At 42.4% G+C, this 14,708-nt stretch overlaps 1 protein-coding gene across 2 annotated transcripts; it reads right to left on the bottom strand.

The window, feature by feature from the left end:
- Positions 1–962: 962 nt before the first annotated feature.
- Positions 963–14,279, bottom strand: CNDP2 (CNDP dipeptidase 2 (metallopeptidase M20 family)). 2 transcript variants are annotated; one of them, XM_010287822.1, is made up of 11 exons: positions 14,187–14,279; positions 13,086–13,229; positions 10,556–10,718; positions 8,883–8,971; positions 7,769–7,969; positions 6,331–6,415; positions 5,617–5,777; positions 3,529–3,693; positions 2,852–2,993; positions 2,105–2,252; positions 963–1,668 (listed from the first exon to the last, which is right to left on the bottom strand). In XM_010287822.1, the coding sequence occupies exons 1-11, from the start codon at positions 14,244–14,246 to the stop codon at positions 1,599–1,601; spliced, it is 1,428 nt and encodes a 475-aa protein (XP_010286124.1). In that variant the 5' UTR covers positions 14,247–14,279; the 3' UTR covers positions 963–1,598. The 2 variants fall into 2 exon arrangements, with proteins under 2 accessions (XP_010286124.1, XP_010286125.1); XM_010287823.1 differs by lacking the exons at positions 8,883–8,971; positions 10,556–10,718 and having other exon boundaries at positions 1,414–1,668; positions 14,187–14,246.
- Between the last annotated feature and the right edge of the window lie 429 nt (positions 14,280–14,708).

Here is a 14,708-nt window from a genome sequence, read left to right as displayed (position 1 = left end):
GGCATGCCCATCTTGTCCTATGTACAGGCTACATGTTATATCAGAGTAGTTCCACTGTCACTGCAAGGTGAGAACCTAGCAGCCCACTACCCAGTGTTTGTACAGATGCTTGGTGCTAGCAAGCACTGATACAGGTCTCAGCCTTGTACCCCAGCTGCAAGTGCAAAGTTTAACAGTACCAGATTGTCTCCAGCCATCAACTTCCATAGCAAACCAAACAGAACAAAATAAACAAGGCAGAGCAGCTTTAGAAGCCTCACAGTGAGAACAGAGGACTCATGCCTGCCCCAACCACCATCCACTATTAAGACTCCAGATCAAGCAGTGAAAACCAGAGAGACAAGACATTCCTGCCTTCTGCCTGCCCAAGGGAGGAAGCATCACATGCTGCTCCCCTATTTGTCAGGCTACAGGACTGCACCATGCTCTCAGAGCAAAGCATCATCACTTTAAATACTTACCTAGCTTAGCCTGCTAGTGCTGGCCAGGAAATTCAGAAACAGTGAGCCAAATCCAGTTCAAATTAGTACACATTTAAGAGGGTTTGGTTTTTGACATACCAGAAGTGTTGAATGTTTCCAAAAAGACAGCTGGAAGCTGGATGTCAGTCAGTAGTTGTAATGAGTGAAGCTCTTCTCTCCCCACTTATGCCTACAAATTCCACCCACTCCCTTGCAGTATCATCAGTTGTGCTACAGTGTGACAACCTGGCTTACAGAGCCAAAATGGAACTTCCCTGAGCTTGTTTTCCCTCAGGGGGAGCAGGATTTAGCAACATCTGCTTCAAGTCAACAAGCTGTTATGGAGCCAGAACCTAAAGAATAAAAATTTGGATTCCCACAAGTACAGTCTGTGTAGCCACACTGCTCATCTACCTCTACAGCCATAGAAGAGTTCCTCCCAAATTACCTGAAGTTGCTTTCCCTCCCAAGTCATTATTTATCCTTAGAGGCCAAGAGCCATTCTAGAGCATGATTATTTATTGTCCATTTTAGGGAATACAAAGGCAGCTTTACAAAGAGGTGGCTAGTAGTCATTACCGCAGTGAATTTTGTTATAACCTGTACACTGTAAATTGAAACCTGCAAGCAGATATAAACTGTAAGAGACAAACTGTTCTTCCAAATCACTCAGCAAGATAAATGCCTCACTACAGCTCAAACACATTCCAGTATAGCCCTATAATCTGTCACTGACTACTTCCAGGACATATCCAGGAATAAGAACCTTAAACTTAGCTGGCAGTTCTGGAACCGATGTGGCTGCTTAAACAGTTGAAGGCAAACTGTTCCTCCTGCTTTACAGGAAAAGTGAATACAGAAAACCACAACTTTGAAGTGATACAGAGGGGACAAAGATGCAGCTCAGGACTACTGGCCAGATAAGGAATAGTCTGTGTCATTTGAAGTAAGCATTTAGAGAAATGTATTTCATATAGAATGTTCTTTGTCAATTGGAACTGCATGCTTCCCTCTCCTCCACCAAAGTAGTGGAGCATTGGTGGAAAAGGGGAGCCATGTAAGACTCTGTAATGATGACATTTTTGAGAAAATTCAGATGTCTGATCCATAAGGCAGAAGGTAAGGTGTCTAACAGACTTAGTCCTTCAGCTGGGAGACTTCATAGAGGTATGCACCAAGCATCTTCACCCCCTGGATGTAGTTGTACCTGGAAAGAAGATGCTTCCATTAGAATGGTCTTGAGCTGTATTTCTAGCAGTTGTGCTTTTTGCAGTATCAGTTCTACATACACAGACACTACAGGCATTACTGTTGCAGGCAACAGGCACTACTGCCAACCTCCCTGCATCTACCCCAGCAAGAGATAAATGCCACCCTTGGGGTAGGGAGTAGCCAAGCTTGGAGACCAAAGTATACAAAACTGCTTCTAGTTTCAGGTGTCTAAAACCAGAAACAGTAACAAGATCAAGATTCAGCTACAGACTAGTTACCCAATCAGTCATTCTCTGCTAGGGAGAAATGGTACTTTGCCTTCCAAAGTATTAAAGAAAAATCAAGAGCTCAATTCTTCTTGGTCCTTTTCATAACACATGCCAAGACCCACAGTACAACTCAGCCTGGCACAGGGATAAATATTCTCTTACCTATTTAGCTTCTCATTTTGAGAGTGGGCACCATCATCTGCAGCTCCAACAGGAAGGAGCATGACATTCTTGCCTGTTGCTTCTTGAAAAGTAAGGGTAACAGGAATGCTCCCTCCCTCCCTCGTCAGGTCTGGTTCAACTCCAAAAACTAGAACAAAGTGATACTCTAGTCAGTTTGGAATTGTATTTTTTCCAACACAGATCGTTACTGCTGCTTAAGCAATCAAGTACCAACCATTTCTGTACCATGTGCTGACCATATCTTGCTCTGTTTTAATCATCCAGATGTAGATGTTGCAGAATTGTGGCATTTGCCCCCAGATGTAGTGAAGTACTGCCACTTTCAGAGTTCCGTTACACAAACAATACTTTATCCAGAAGCCTGTTTGTACTCCACCACAGAAGTTAGATTTGCTCTAGTTGCCCTAGCGTAACTGATTAAGCTTTGAGGGCTTTGGCTAGGCGCGTGATCTGAACTGACAGTCTCATCCTTATGCAAAAGCAACACCATACCAATGGACTTGTTCCAATACAGTAAGAATTAGCTTGACATCAAGTTTCTTTCTTTCCTGTACCTCTGACAAGTTTAAGGATTGCACATGACATAGTTCATTACTTTATGAACCAAACTTATGACGTAAGTGCAGAACACCAAGTATTCTGCAAACATGTCCTCCGCACTATTTCTTGAGGTGCTGGAACTAGAGCTCTTTAGCCCTCCCAAAGACAAACGAAAAACCCACTGACCTGTCTTCATGGCCCTTCTACCAGCCATGTAGTGGGGATGGTTGAAGTCTGACACCCAGGGTTTTCCACCATGGCCTAAGTATACTCTGAATTTGTTGGGGCTCTGCAGCTCTGCAAATTTTTTGCTCACATAGTCTTCAACCTATAAGAAAGATTGAACCATTAACATTTGTATGAAAGACAGTGTACTAAAAGACAGTGATAAAGACAGTATACTAAAAGCATCTTAGGGATTTGCAGATCACTACTACTGTGCAACAATACTTTTCCTGTTGCTACTATTTCATCTTATTCCTATGTACCTCTGCTCTGAAATCAGAATATCTCCTTTATGCAAGTTAACAGTATACTGTAGAACAGTTAGCCAATACATCAAACTCTCATGCTTTTGAATACGCACTTCTGGTAATCCAAGTGCCCTACAATTAAATTAGCATTTACTCCCAGGCCCTTTCTTCAAGCTAGTTGAGAGAAACTGAATAGCCAGGCCACAACAGACCAGTGTGGGACCATACAGCAACTCCCTAAACTGAGTTGAGGTGCAGAACAGGGAAGATGGTAGCAAAGTAAATAAATTGAACTGCTTTGGAAACGAGAAATACTCTTGCCCCAGGCACAGAGAACAAGAGAAGTTTAGAGACATTAGTTGGTTTGAGACTCAGTCCATCTCAACATACACGCTTTGTGACTTCTTCAGGAGTCATGTTTGGCACAAGCCTGATTGAGAACTTGCCAATCACTTTCCTAGGAATCACAGTCTTGGCTCCAGAGGCTGAGAAGGCTCCTTCAATTCCATGGAGAGACAAGGAAGGGTATCTCCACCTATGCATAAGGATGTCTTTCTGAAGAAGCAAAGGGAAAGATGCAAGTTTACATAAAGCTTGACAGAGTTCCCCAAAGTAATAATTTCTTCAATCTAATAAAGACTCTGCAAGAAACAGTGCTTTCTCCCATGGACAAATGCAGTTCATTCAAGACTGCTCAGTTAAAGAGAAGCTGGCATTTCAGCACCTTAAGAGATTCAGTAGCTCTAGTTTGGCTTCCTCCTAGTTCTATGGAACTTACAGGACATGACCAGTCTGCTTCAGACAAGGACACAAATACCATCTATAAGATGCTCAGGTACAGTTTGCAGGGACTGTATTGGAAGCTCTAGTCCCCACTGTCTCAAGTCAGGCAGGTGCCTTCATCACTGAGTCACATGCTTGTGAAGATCACAAGTTTTCCAAAAGCCTCACCACTGGGCAGACTGAGGCACAACATGCTTCTGCCATTCATATCAGTTGCATTAAACTGGCTGAACTCTGGGTTCATTAAAGTGAGCCCTATCACCTACCATTACTAGGCCACTTCAGATACACTTTTGCATTTCCTCCTTGTTGCCTTGGACACAGCTGTTCAGTACACTGGATACTGTGAATGCAACATATTTGTGTCCTGTACAGACAGCTACAGTATCTCAAACCTGACCTTTACCACCAAGACACAGGAGATTTAGAAATTTTATGGGCTTTTATGTTAAGTTTGTTTTGTTCCAGGTACAACCTGCCTCTAATCTTCTCTCAAAGAGAATTTAACTGTTACTGTTCAAAACTTTCAAGCACATCGTTTCTCACCTGGAGATTACTTCTTCACCCTAGGACCCTTCTTGCATGCATGCAGCTTAGTTAGAACTCCCTTGGTAAGTTCAGCTAGGATTTCAGTCTAGCTAAGACTGAACAGCTTCAGTTCAGTATTGTATATGAAAAACATCTTGCCAGCTCCTTTTTATATAAAAGTTACTTCATTTATTACTCTATAGGACAAGGCTAAACAACGAAGCTTGTGTGCTCTCAGCCGATATAAACCTGAGCATGTAAACACAAGGTTGAGAATATAAAATTTACTTATACCTATTTGAGTTGAGTCTGAAGTCTCCTCCTGACAGTACGAGGACAGAAGACAGACCTGCACATATAAACCTGTCTTTTACAACATTTATTCCTGCTTTTTTACAATAGATGTATTTATATCTAGGGTGTAACGCTTTAAAATTAGTAATACCTATACCTTGCAAGATTCAATGCTGTTAAAAGCATTCATTTGGAGAGCTCCCAGAACAAAGATCTGAGAAGTTCAGACATGAATTTGTTGAACTTAAGCCTGTTCAAAGATTTGTGCGAATGCCTAGTTTACGGCTACAAACAGTCCTTGCTTGTCAGGTCTAGGAAGATACTCAGTATGTCATCCTTCAGTTCATCACAGCTAAATCTCAAGCTGTTTTCTCACTTTATGAGAAGTCCTCTCTTTGAGCAACTGTATTTCTGATAACCTACTGAACTTCCCACAGATGCAAGAAGTCAGATGCTTTCTGTAGATGTGGTATCTGAACTCTGGAAAAGGTGCTAGCAGTTCTTATCTGGCATTAAGAAAACAGCACTAGATAAAGTTCTGTACAATTTTGAAATGAGACTTATATACAGACTTAGAAGCGAATTCAAAGTTGCCTAGACTGCTTGCCTTAAACATGGGATAACCTAGACCAAGTCTGCAAGCACTTAACACTTTGCAGAGGAACTGCTAGTGTTAAGTATAGAGTCAACTGTACCGTAGGTGAAATTACCTTCAAGGCAGTCTTGCCATTTTAAAGACATCAGGAGAATTCTCTGCCTACTGAATTAGTTACTAACTACACAGGTATCCACAGAAGCTTGTTTCTATCTCCTAATAGAGACAACTTGAACTTACACAGCTAACCAGTGAAGACAGGGAAGAATACAATATACCTTCGTATCATGCAACAGTTTTGTTGCTCCTACATCTTTTGCATATTCTTGCAAGTCAAAATCAATCTTCTCATACAGTGCCAGCTCCTCATCAGTAACAGGTGCCACTGCTTCATTAATGCCTGGGATGAGGATTTTCCCTTTCTTGTCTATAAGAGAACCTGTAAACAAGCACCCAATATTGGGATTCAACCAGAACAAGATGTCATTACTGGGAACACTTTCCACAGGAAATAGAAATCTTTGGCTTCTGAAAACTTTGTAAACATAATGAAATTCTGACCTCTACCTCCCAGAGCCTGTTCCACTAAGCATGGAAGGCACTTATGAAATTTGTAGCTACCCAAAATGTGCATTTCCTTCCAACTGTATTTAATTCTGCTGCTACATGTTTGGCTGACTGTTTGAGGGCAGGATTCTCAAGGAGTTTAATATGGCATCTGTAGAAGAGTTTGCAGAAAAGAGCTGATTTAATTAACATGCAAGTTTGCAGCAAGATTAAGGGAAGCTAAAGTAGATAGAAATATGATGAAGGTCTTGCCATGAAGTCTTCTATATCTAAGGCATCAGCCTGTTATGAACACCTGGCAAGCACCATTTCATTGGTCATTGCTTTGCTAGTATAAGCAGCCCTTAGGACCCCCCACCCCACAAATGCTTTAATAGAACTTACTCCCATTTTAGATGCTTTCAGTGACACCTGCTTTTTCTTACCCATTAGAGTAATGAGATCTGTCATGGCCTCATGTACTGAACCACCATAAACTCCAGAGTGAAGGTCTTTGTCACTACATTCCACCTGGTTTGAAGTGAATTAAGATTCAGGTTAATTTTAGCATGAACAGACTGTCAAATCCACAGACTTTTGCCCCAGCTTTTTGCTGCACCTATTTTGAGAATGCATCTGTTTTTGAAACCAGACCACTCAGTTGTAGTACATTAAAGCAGATATGCTTTTTATTGCTCTGGGGAGTACAAGCGCTGACTGTCCCAACCTTGGAGACTTCAGTGGTGACATCTCTTCCCACACTCAAGGAAATATCTGGATGAAGATATATATGCCAGGTGGGATATCCCACCTGTGGGACCTGGACAAGCTCAAGGAATGGGCCCATGTGAACCTCATGAGGTTCAACAAGGCCAAGTGCAGGGCCCTGCACCTGGGTTGGGGCAACTCCCAGGATCAGTACAGGCTGGGGGATGAAGGGATCAAGAGCAGCCCTGGTGAGGAGGACTTGGGGGTACTGGTGGATGAAAAGCTGGACATAAGCTGGCAATATGCACTCACAGACCAGAAGGCCAACCATTTCCTGGGCTGCATCCAAAGCAGCATGGCCAGCAGGTCAAGGGAAGTGATTCTGCCCCTCTACTCCACTCTGGTGAGACCCCACCTGGAGTACTGCATCCAGCTCTGGAGCCCTCAGCACAGGAAAGACATGGACTGTTTGAGTGGGTCCAGAGGAGGGCTGAGGGCCACAAAGACAGAGGGCTGGAGCACCTCTATGAGAACAGGCTGAAAGAGGTAGGGTTGTCAGCCTGGAGAAGAGAAGGCTCAGGGGGAGACCTGACTGCAGCCTTCCAGCACTTAAAGGGGGCTTATAAGAAAGATAGGAACAGACCTTTTAGCAGGGCTTGTTGCAACAGGACATGGGGTAATGGTTTTAAACTAAAAGAGGGTAGATTTAGACTACATCTAAGGAAGAAATTTTTCACAGTGAAGGTGGTGAAACACTGGCATAGGTTGCCCAGAGGGGTGGTAGATGCCCCATCCCTAGCAACACTCAAGGTCAGGTTGGCCAGAGCTCTGAGCAACCTATCTAGTTGAAGATGTCCCTGCTCATTGCAGAAGGGTTGGCCAAGATGACCTTAAGAGGTCCCTTCCCACCCAAAGGTTCTACAATTCTATGATAATCCTCCAGTGAAGGTGCTGGCTTACCTTGCTTCATACATCTGAAAGCTATCCCTCCCACCCAAGTATGATATGGGACAGTAAAAGGAAGATATTTAGACAGTTAGTAGAAACTGTTCTACTTCAGTCAGTTTCACCTTTTCTGAAAAAAGGTATCAGCATGAAAGAATTTGAGCTACTGCTCTTCTCCAGTAGAAAATTCATCTTAATAATACTGAGTTTGCAGTGTATTTCAACACTTACCTCTATGAAGTAGTAGCAGATACCCCTCAAGCCATAGGTGATGCAAGGCTTCTTCTTGCCTAGCCAGTAGTTGTCAGAAATGCAAACATAATCCACATCTTTAAAGAAAGTGTCTCGCTGAGCAAAAATCAGTTCATCAAGGCCTTCAGATCCTGATTCTTCCATACCCTCTAGGCAGAACTTAACATTTACTGGAAACTCCTTTGAAAATGAAAAAAAGAACAGATTAAGTATGTGAAAACATTGGACTCCTTCAGCAATCAGTAATTTTCATCTGTCATGTACAAAGCAGAAAAATGGATATGTTGGATGGACTAGTTCCATGATGGTGGAATTTGTTAATTACACACAAAGTATTACAAAGCTTGGACTGTGCTCACATTAAGGGCACTTACACCACCCTTCATCTGATGGAATTCAAACTCTTCAAAAAAGTTTTAACTAAGCTCTAGAACAGCTTGTTCCCAATCCTCCTAACTGTGGGAACGCAGCAGAAATCTGTTGCCAAAGGTAAGTCACAGGGCTAGGAAAACTAACATTGACCACAGAAATTGCATGCCACAGTAGGAGAGTGAGCTACCCAGTCTACCATATTCTATACCTAGACAGCACTTCAGAACTGCTAATTTTTCCTCACAACGAATAGCAACTTGTCTTGCAAGACAAAGCAGACATCCTGAGCTATTTCCAATTGCACTTTTCCTTGAACACAAACAGCAAAGCTCCCAATTTAGTGTTACCAAGTTAATCTCTTCTTAGAGCTCAGTGGCAGTAAGACATTAAGCTTTGCTAAAGGCCAAGCTAATTTGACATCCTTATATGAAAGTGATCATATTTGATTATTCCTCCTGCTCCAGATGCTTGCATATGTATTTTCCTTCCTACACATTGCGTTAAAGCCAAAATGTTTAAAGTGCAATCTAAGCATCTTCAAGACTAACTTGTCAGCAAGTCAACTCAGCCTTACTGGGACATCAGGGAATTTACAGGACTACTGCATCATTCCTCTGATCAGCTGAATAAGCAGGCTTGCCTCAAAGGTTTGTGGTTTGGATAACATTTATTGCTAGACTCAGCTGTATGTAATAAAGCAGGATACATTTTGGGCATATACCTGGTTAGTTTGTTGATAAGCCTCCAAGGCATTGAGCCAGGCAAGCACTGGACCTTTGTCATCCGTTGATCCTCGCCCATACAGCTTTCCTGCAGAAACAAGATATAAATTAACCACTGTAGAGAAAAATTAGGATGAAGCCTCAGTCATCTCTTGCCTGCAGAAGAAAGCATTCTTTTGGATAACCTTTTAGCCTGTTTATATTAACTTTCATTTCTGATTCTTCTGAAGCAGCACTTTTACATCCCACTTCATACACCCATGCAAGTGGGATAGGTACAGGACTGCAGTAGTTCTCCCACTTACAGAGCTACTCCACCGCTTCCCCCAACTGCTCCCTGGATAGGAGTTGAACAAACCTGGAAAAGATGTAACTGCCTTGGGCAGTTCCCATATCCTTCACAATGGTATCATTTTCCACAAACACAGCAGTAAAGGTATAGAAACAAGCTGCCTCCTTTTAACAGAAACATACCCAGTGTTAGCTTCAATTCAATAGTTCTTCATTTGAAGAGTAAAACTGCAGTAGCTAATGACCAACCACTTCTCTGGATTCTCCAGGTATATGTGAATCTCCCTAGAAAGGGCTTTAGACAAAGACAAGTTTCACAGGCTACAGGCAAGTACCAGATGTAGCACATGGGATCACATTAGGGGCAGATACTGCTGCAAGTCAGAGCTGTGGCTACAACCCCTAAGCACTAGGTGTAATCACAGTGACAGAACAGGCCAGACAGCTTGCAAGGTAAAGAGCCACTGGTAAATACACCTCCTACACTACCAGGCTGTGCAGAGATAAGCCACAGCCTGAGGCAAGCCTAGCTCTTGCTATCAGATGAGATAAACCAATTTAGTAACTTGGACTCTGCTGCCTATGATCAACTGCCCAGGTAGAAACACTAGTTACCACAGATAGTTCTTTTCTTGGCAATCATTAATGCTTATGCAACAAGAATGGTTAATGTCCTTCTATTCATATGACCTTTGACACTCAACACTGAGCAAATGAAACAAGGAAGAGGCTGTTAGTAGCACAGGTTTAAACAAAGAGAAAGTTTTTGACTCCTCTTGGCTACCAGCAATGTGTTGTTTCAGCAGGAGTTACTGCACAATTTCTTCATCCCCATTTATGGGAAAGGGATGCTTGTCTGGGCACTAGCTCTGTAAAATACAGTTTCTGCTGTACTCATACCACAGCATGCAAACACAAGGCAACCCAGGGAGGCTGCTGTACCACTCCTGTCTCCAGGCATAAACCCGCCACGTTGAGTATTTTCGCCCTGTAGTGGTTCAAAATCCCTGCAGTCTGACATGACTTTACAAGCTGCAAGTTGTGAACAGCACAAGAAACTTGTTCTGGAAAGCTTTCTGGCAACAAATTTTTACCATGGAAGGCAGCAGTTAAGACTGCTGTAGCTACAAGGAAGATAACATGCAAGCACAGTGTACACTATCAGAAAGGAAACAAGCCCTGAGAGCAGTGGAGATTTTGCAGCTCAACTTGTTTACCATTTCCCCTCCTGCATCTTTTATCTCAACAGTATTAAGCAAACACCCATGACTGTTCTTACTCTCCTTACCCCTTTCAATCAAGGGTACAACTTTAGAACAGTTGAGAAATACCACACTTGTCAAAGAAGTGCTCATCGGTTTGAGAAGTCCACTGCTCTTACCTTCTCTTTCTACCAGTGTGAAGGGCTCGCTATCCCAGCCGTCCTCTAGTGCTGCTGGCTGGACATCCAGGTGACCATATACACACACCGTCTTTTTGCATGGATCTGAGCCAAGTGTTCCCAAAACAATTGGCGGCAGAGGGATCTCTGATCCATCAGGCAGCTAGAAATGGGAGGAAAGACATTTTATTCAAATGTGGAATGTCAGAGTGGCACATTTTTATCAGATGGATGAATTACTTGAACATTATGGAGGTTATGAGATTAGGGGCATAGACAGCTAAACAAAACTAAGCTACTTAAGCCAATTCCCAGAAGCAGTGAGCCAACAAAGGCATGACAGCACCATGCCAGTAAGAGTTTCCTGACAAGTCCCAGTAACAGACAAAAAAGTTCCAAGCCACTCAGAGCTGTTAGCTTTAAACTAAGAAGCCTACATCAGATTTTAGCAGAGCAAGCTGTCTGCATGCCAGACTGCCATATCTCATGCTGACCTAAGCATAAGCAATAAACTCCATTCAATATTGCATTCTGCATTGCTTGTCACTGCACTTTCATCCTGCCCACAATATAGCACTCTAGACAAAAGTTTCCTGATAGTGGTATCACTAAGTATAACATGTGCCTACAACCAAATAACGTCAGCATAACAGCTGTATTTCTCCATACGAGCTGACACTGTTAAGCAGAGGACAGGGTAGTGCTGAGGAACTTAGTTCAAGAGTTGAACTCTGCTTGGTCCTTTGGAATGCCCCATAAGCACTTATCACATGCTATTCTCATTCAGCATTGATTTCCCTTCCAATGAGCTAGCACATACTCCGAGATGCTGTTCAGCAGATCAAGATGAGCTTTGACTTTTTGCTCATATGGGCTCCAAGTTCTGATTTTTTTTATCAAGAGGCTACACAGTCCTTGGCCAGCTGCAGTTCTAAGTGATTAAAGCATCATTGGAAGAACTTACACTTACAGCAATCAGTACACACTACAAACTGCTGTGCAGCAGTAAACTATGTTAGATCAGACAAGTTCACCAGTTACTTTACATGGTCCTTCATTGACACAGCAGCAATGTACATAATTGAAACAGTTTTAATAGTATTTTAGGCAGCAGATAGGAGCAGAGCTAGAATTATCCTACAGATTCCCCTCCCAAGAGGGCATATGAAGTCAGCTGCTTCCCTGTCCCTCTGTCCCAGGGACACTCTAGGCCAGAGTTGGTAGAGCTGAGACCTGTAGTGCTACAAACAAGTGTATTCCAGTTGCCAAAAGCAAGAACTGCTCAGAGGGTCCTGATACACCTAGATTTCAGCCAGCAGTCATTAGCACCAATTACAATGATGATCTTCTAAAACTAGCAAACACCCCAGTACAACATGATTTTGAATGCCATTATCCAAATGCTAGTCTAACAATTTTGGGTCTTATTCTGTGACATATAGTGACTAGACACCTCAAAAGAGCATATCAAGTGGACGGATCCCCAGGATGAGATCATCATTATCATTCTCATAAGCACATATTTCTCAGATGAAAAACAGTCCAGATAGCTAAAAATAAGGAGGGGACTCATCCTGTTAACGATTCTTCTGTATCCAATACAGGAGCAGTGCAATCTTGTAAAATTTAACACTACTGGAAGAACCTAAAAGTCTTTTGGAAGACTTACTGAAACTTCAGTCAGTATCTTTACAGTCTATGGGTCTAAGGTCCAACATCAGCCTGCTGTTAAAAATGTCTAACACTGTTTGCAGGTGCTCTGTTCATGTTCAGTTAGGAAAGTATTTAAAATACATTTAATACATAGTCCAAAATGTAACACAACATACTTAACTGATCTGGATACCAAGGTTTACTATAAACAAAGGTTCTAACAGGAAGCTCAGACTGTGTAGCAGGAAAGACTTATCCCATACCCCAACAGACTACTGTCTTTCTAGGTCACTACCTCCAAAACCCTTATGTGGTGATCCTGACCAGAAGACCATCAGACATCCAGGAATTAGTGATCCACACAGTTATCCTGAGAGCATCCACGTCTGCTGTGCTATGCTCTACACTCAGCTTTGCCTATCCTTGGGCTTCAGGATAAACACAGCCAGTTGACTGTAGCCTGTAGGCAGTTCCCACTTGGTAGTGGCGATTACACCACGTACATGACCTTGTCCTTATCTAAAAGTGCAGCAAGAAGTTCTCATGTGAATATCCCTTTTGTTTGGCAGTGGAACCAAACAGCTTGAATAAATAAAATGGGATAACACTTCCATAAACAGGATCTGCAGAGTGCTGCACACTGACTGGATGCCTGCTAGATGCTGCAGAGCTTGGGGCTCCCACCATCTGAAGGGACATAAGATTATCTATCCTACCCTCTTTGTTTACACTGGTAGCTCTAATAAATAGCATTTTAAATGTCATTTTATGAAGTATAAGTGCCTTTCTTACTGGGATCATAAGATGCCAACCTGGTGCAAAACACCTTGTCTTCTAAAGAGACTTATACTAAGCTGAAATGGAGATGCTCACATACCTTTTGTTTCCCAATATCCATAAGTTGGGTTGTGCCTCCCAGTCGCTCAATATCCTTTGCAGCAGCCTCCATCATGCGTCTGATTTCAGCCCTCTTCTCCGGCCATGCTGACACACTTTGGATTGCCACCCACTGAGCCAGCCGCTACAGAAAGACAGAAAAGCTAAAGGTTTTACTACACATGAATTATAGCATGGGAGGCACTGTACAAATACAAGACCTTGCAATTCAACTAATACTGTTTTAGTCAAGCTTAAACTTGAGGCAAATCAGCTCTGTCCACCACGCAAAGTACTCTAACCATTAATATTACACTCAAAAGCTCTGTAAAATCTCACTTTCCTACAGGTGCCCCTGCAGTGTAGCACAAGGTCTACAGATACATAACATAAGCTTAGGAGTATGACAGCTTCTGCATACTGTGCCTTTCTGGTTACTGTTCTTTAAGTACCGAGAACCAGCTAATGTCTTTCAGGCTTCTCAAAAAGGCCACCTTAGCTTTTCCCCACACCATGTGAGATCAGTGAGAGCCACTGGCAGAAGTCAAGTTGAATACTTGGCCTAGTTCTTGCCTGGGAGTTTACAGTGCTATACCACTGACTCCTTCACAGGTGAATGGGATTGCAATACAAGATGCAATTAAATAGCAGGTTAAACAGCAAAGTACATAGGTAACCTCTCCCTCTGTACTCCAACATGAGCAGTTTCATGAGAAAGCTTTATTCCAGCACTGTTTATACCTTTCTTATCTCAGATGGGGAGAGACAGTATGAACCTAGCTGGGCATTCAGGAACCAGTGTCAAGCATCTTGTGCCTCTAATAAGTCACTGCTTGCACTATACAGTAATAAAGCATTTCCTAAACTGCCATGGAGATTTAAGTCTTTGAACAGAACTATGCCTAAACTTAAGAAACAAAGTTTTCTGGCTTAACTCAAATCAGTTACACCTGCTGCCTGCTCCACCCTCTCTCCAATTACTCAGCATTACTCTATTATTGGGCACATTATATAGGTGTATGAACAAGCTTGAGGCTGACCACCTAACTTTTAATATCCCATAGCTTTCTGTGCTGCAGGACAAAATTCAAAGAAAACTTACCTGAATATAGAGGTCCTGGTGTTCATCAATGTATTTAAAGAGGGTTTTAAGAGCAGACATTTTCTGACCAGAGCAGTGTTGCTGAAGATTCTGTGACACAAAAATAATTTAACCTTCACAGGTTTAAGCAACAGTCAGTAATCAAGAAGCCACAGAAGACTTTCACCTTTCAACTGTGAATGCCACACACCAAGCTGTGCGAATATAAAACTTGAGGCCACTCCCCCTCACAAAACCACATGGTGAAGTCGGTGAAAAAAAGCATATTTAATCTTAACACCACTGTTCTGCCTCTCCCTGCAAAGTAACTTTGGAAGGTAAACTGAGCAAGCTTGTCTATAGAGATACTTCAATCAAGTCATGTATTTAACTTTACTGCAAAATTACAGGAAAAATGTTACTCAAGTGAAGTCTACTCTTTGAAGTTGCATTTTATTGCAAGAGTTCAACTAGTTGTGTGCCACAGGCTCGAATGCTAGCAGCTAGATCCAAGAAAGCACCGCACTTACTTTGTGATCTACA

The sequence above is a fragment of the Phaethon lepturus genome, unplaced genomic scaffold (assembly GCF_000687285.1).
Source record: "Phaethon lepturus isolate BGI_N335 unplaced genomic scaffold, ASM68728v1 scaffold32025, whole genome shotgun sequence".
Lineage (NCBI taxonomy): Eukaryota > Metazoa > Chordata > Aves > Phaethontiformes > Phaethontidae > Phaethon > Phaethon lepturus.
Note: the sequence above shows the minus strand (reverse complement) of the source record. Positions and strands in the feature narration are given on the sequence as shown.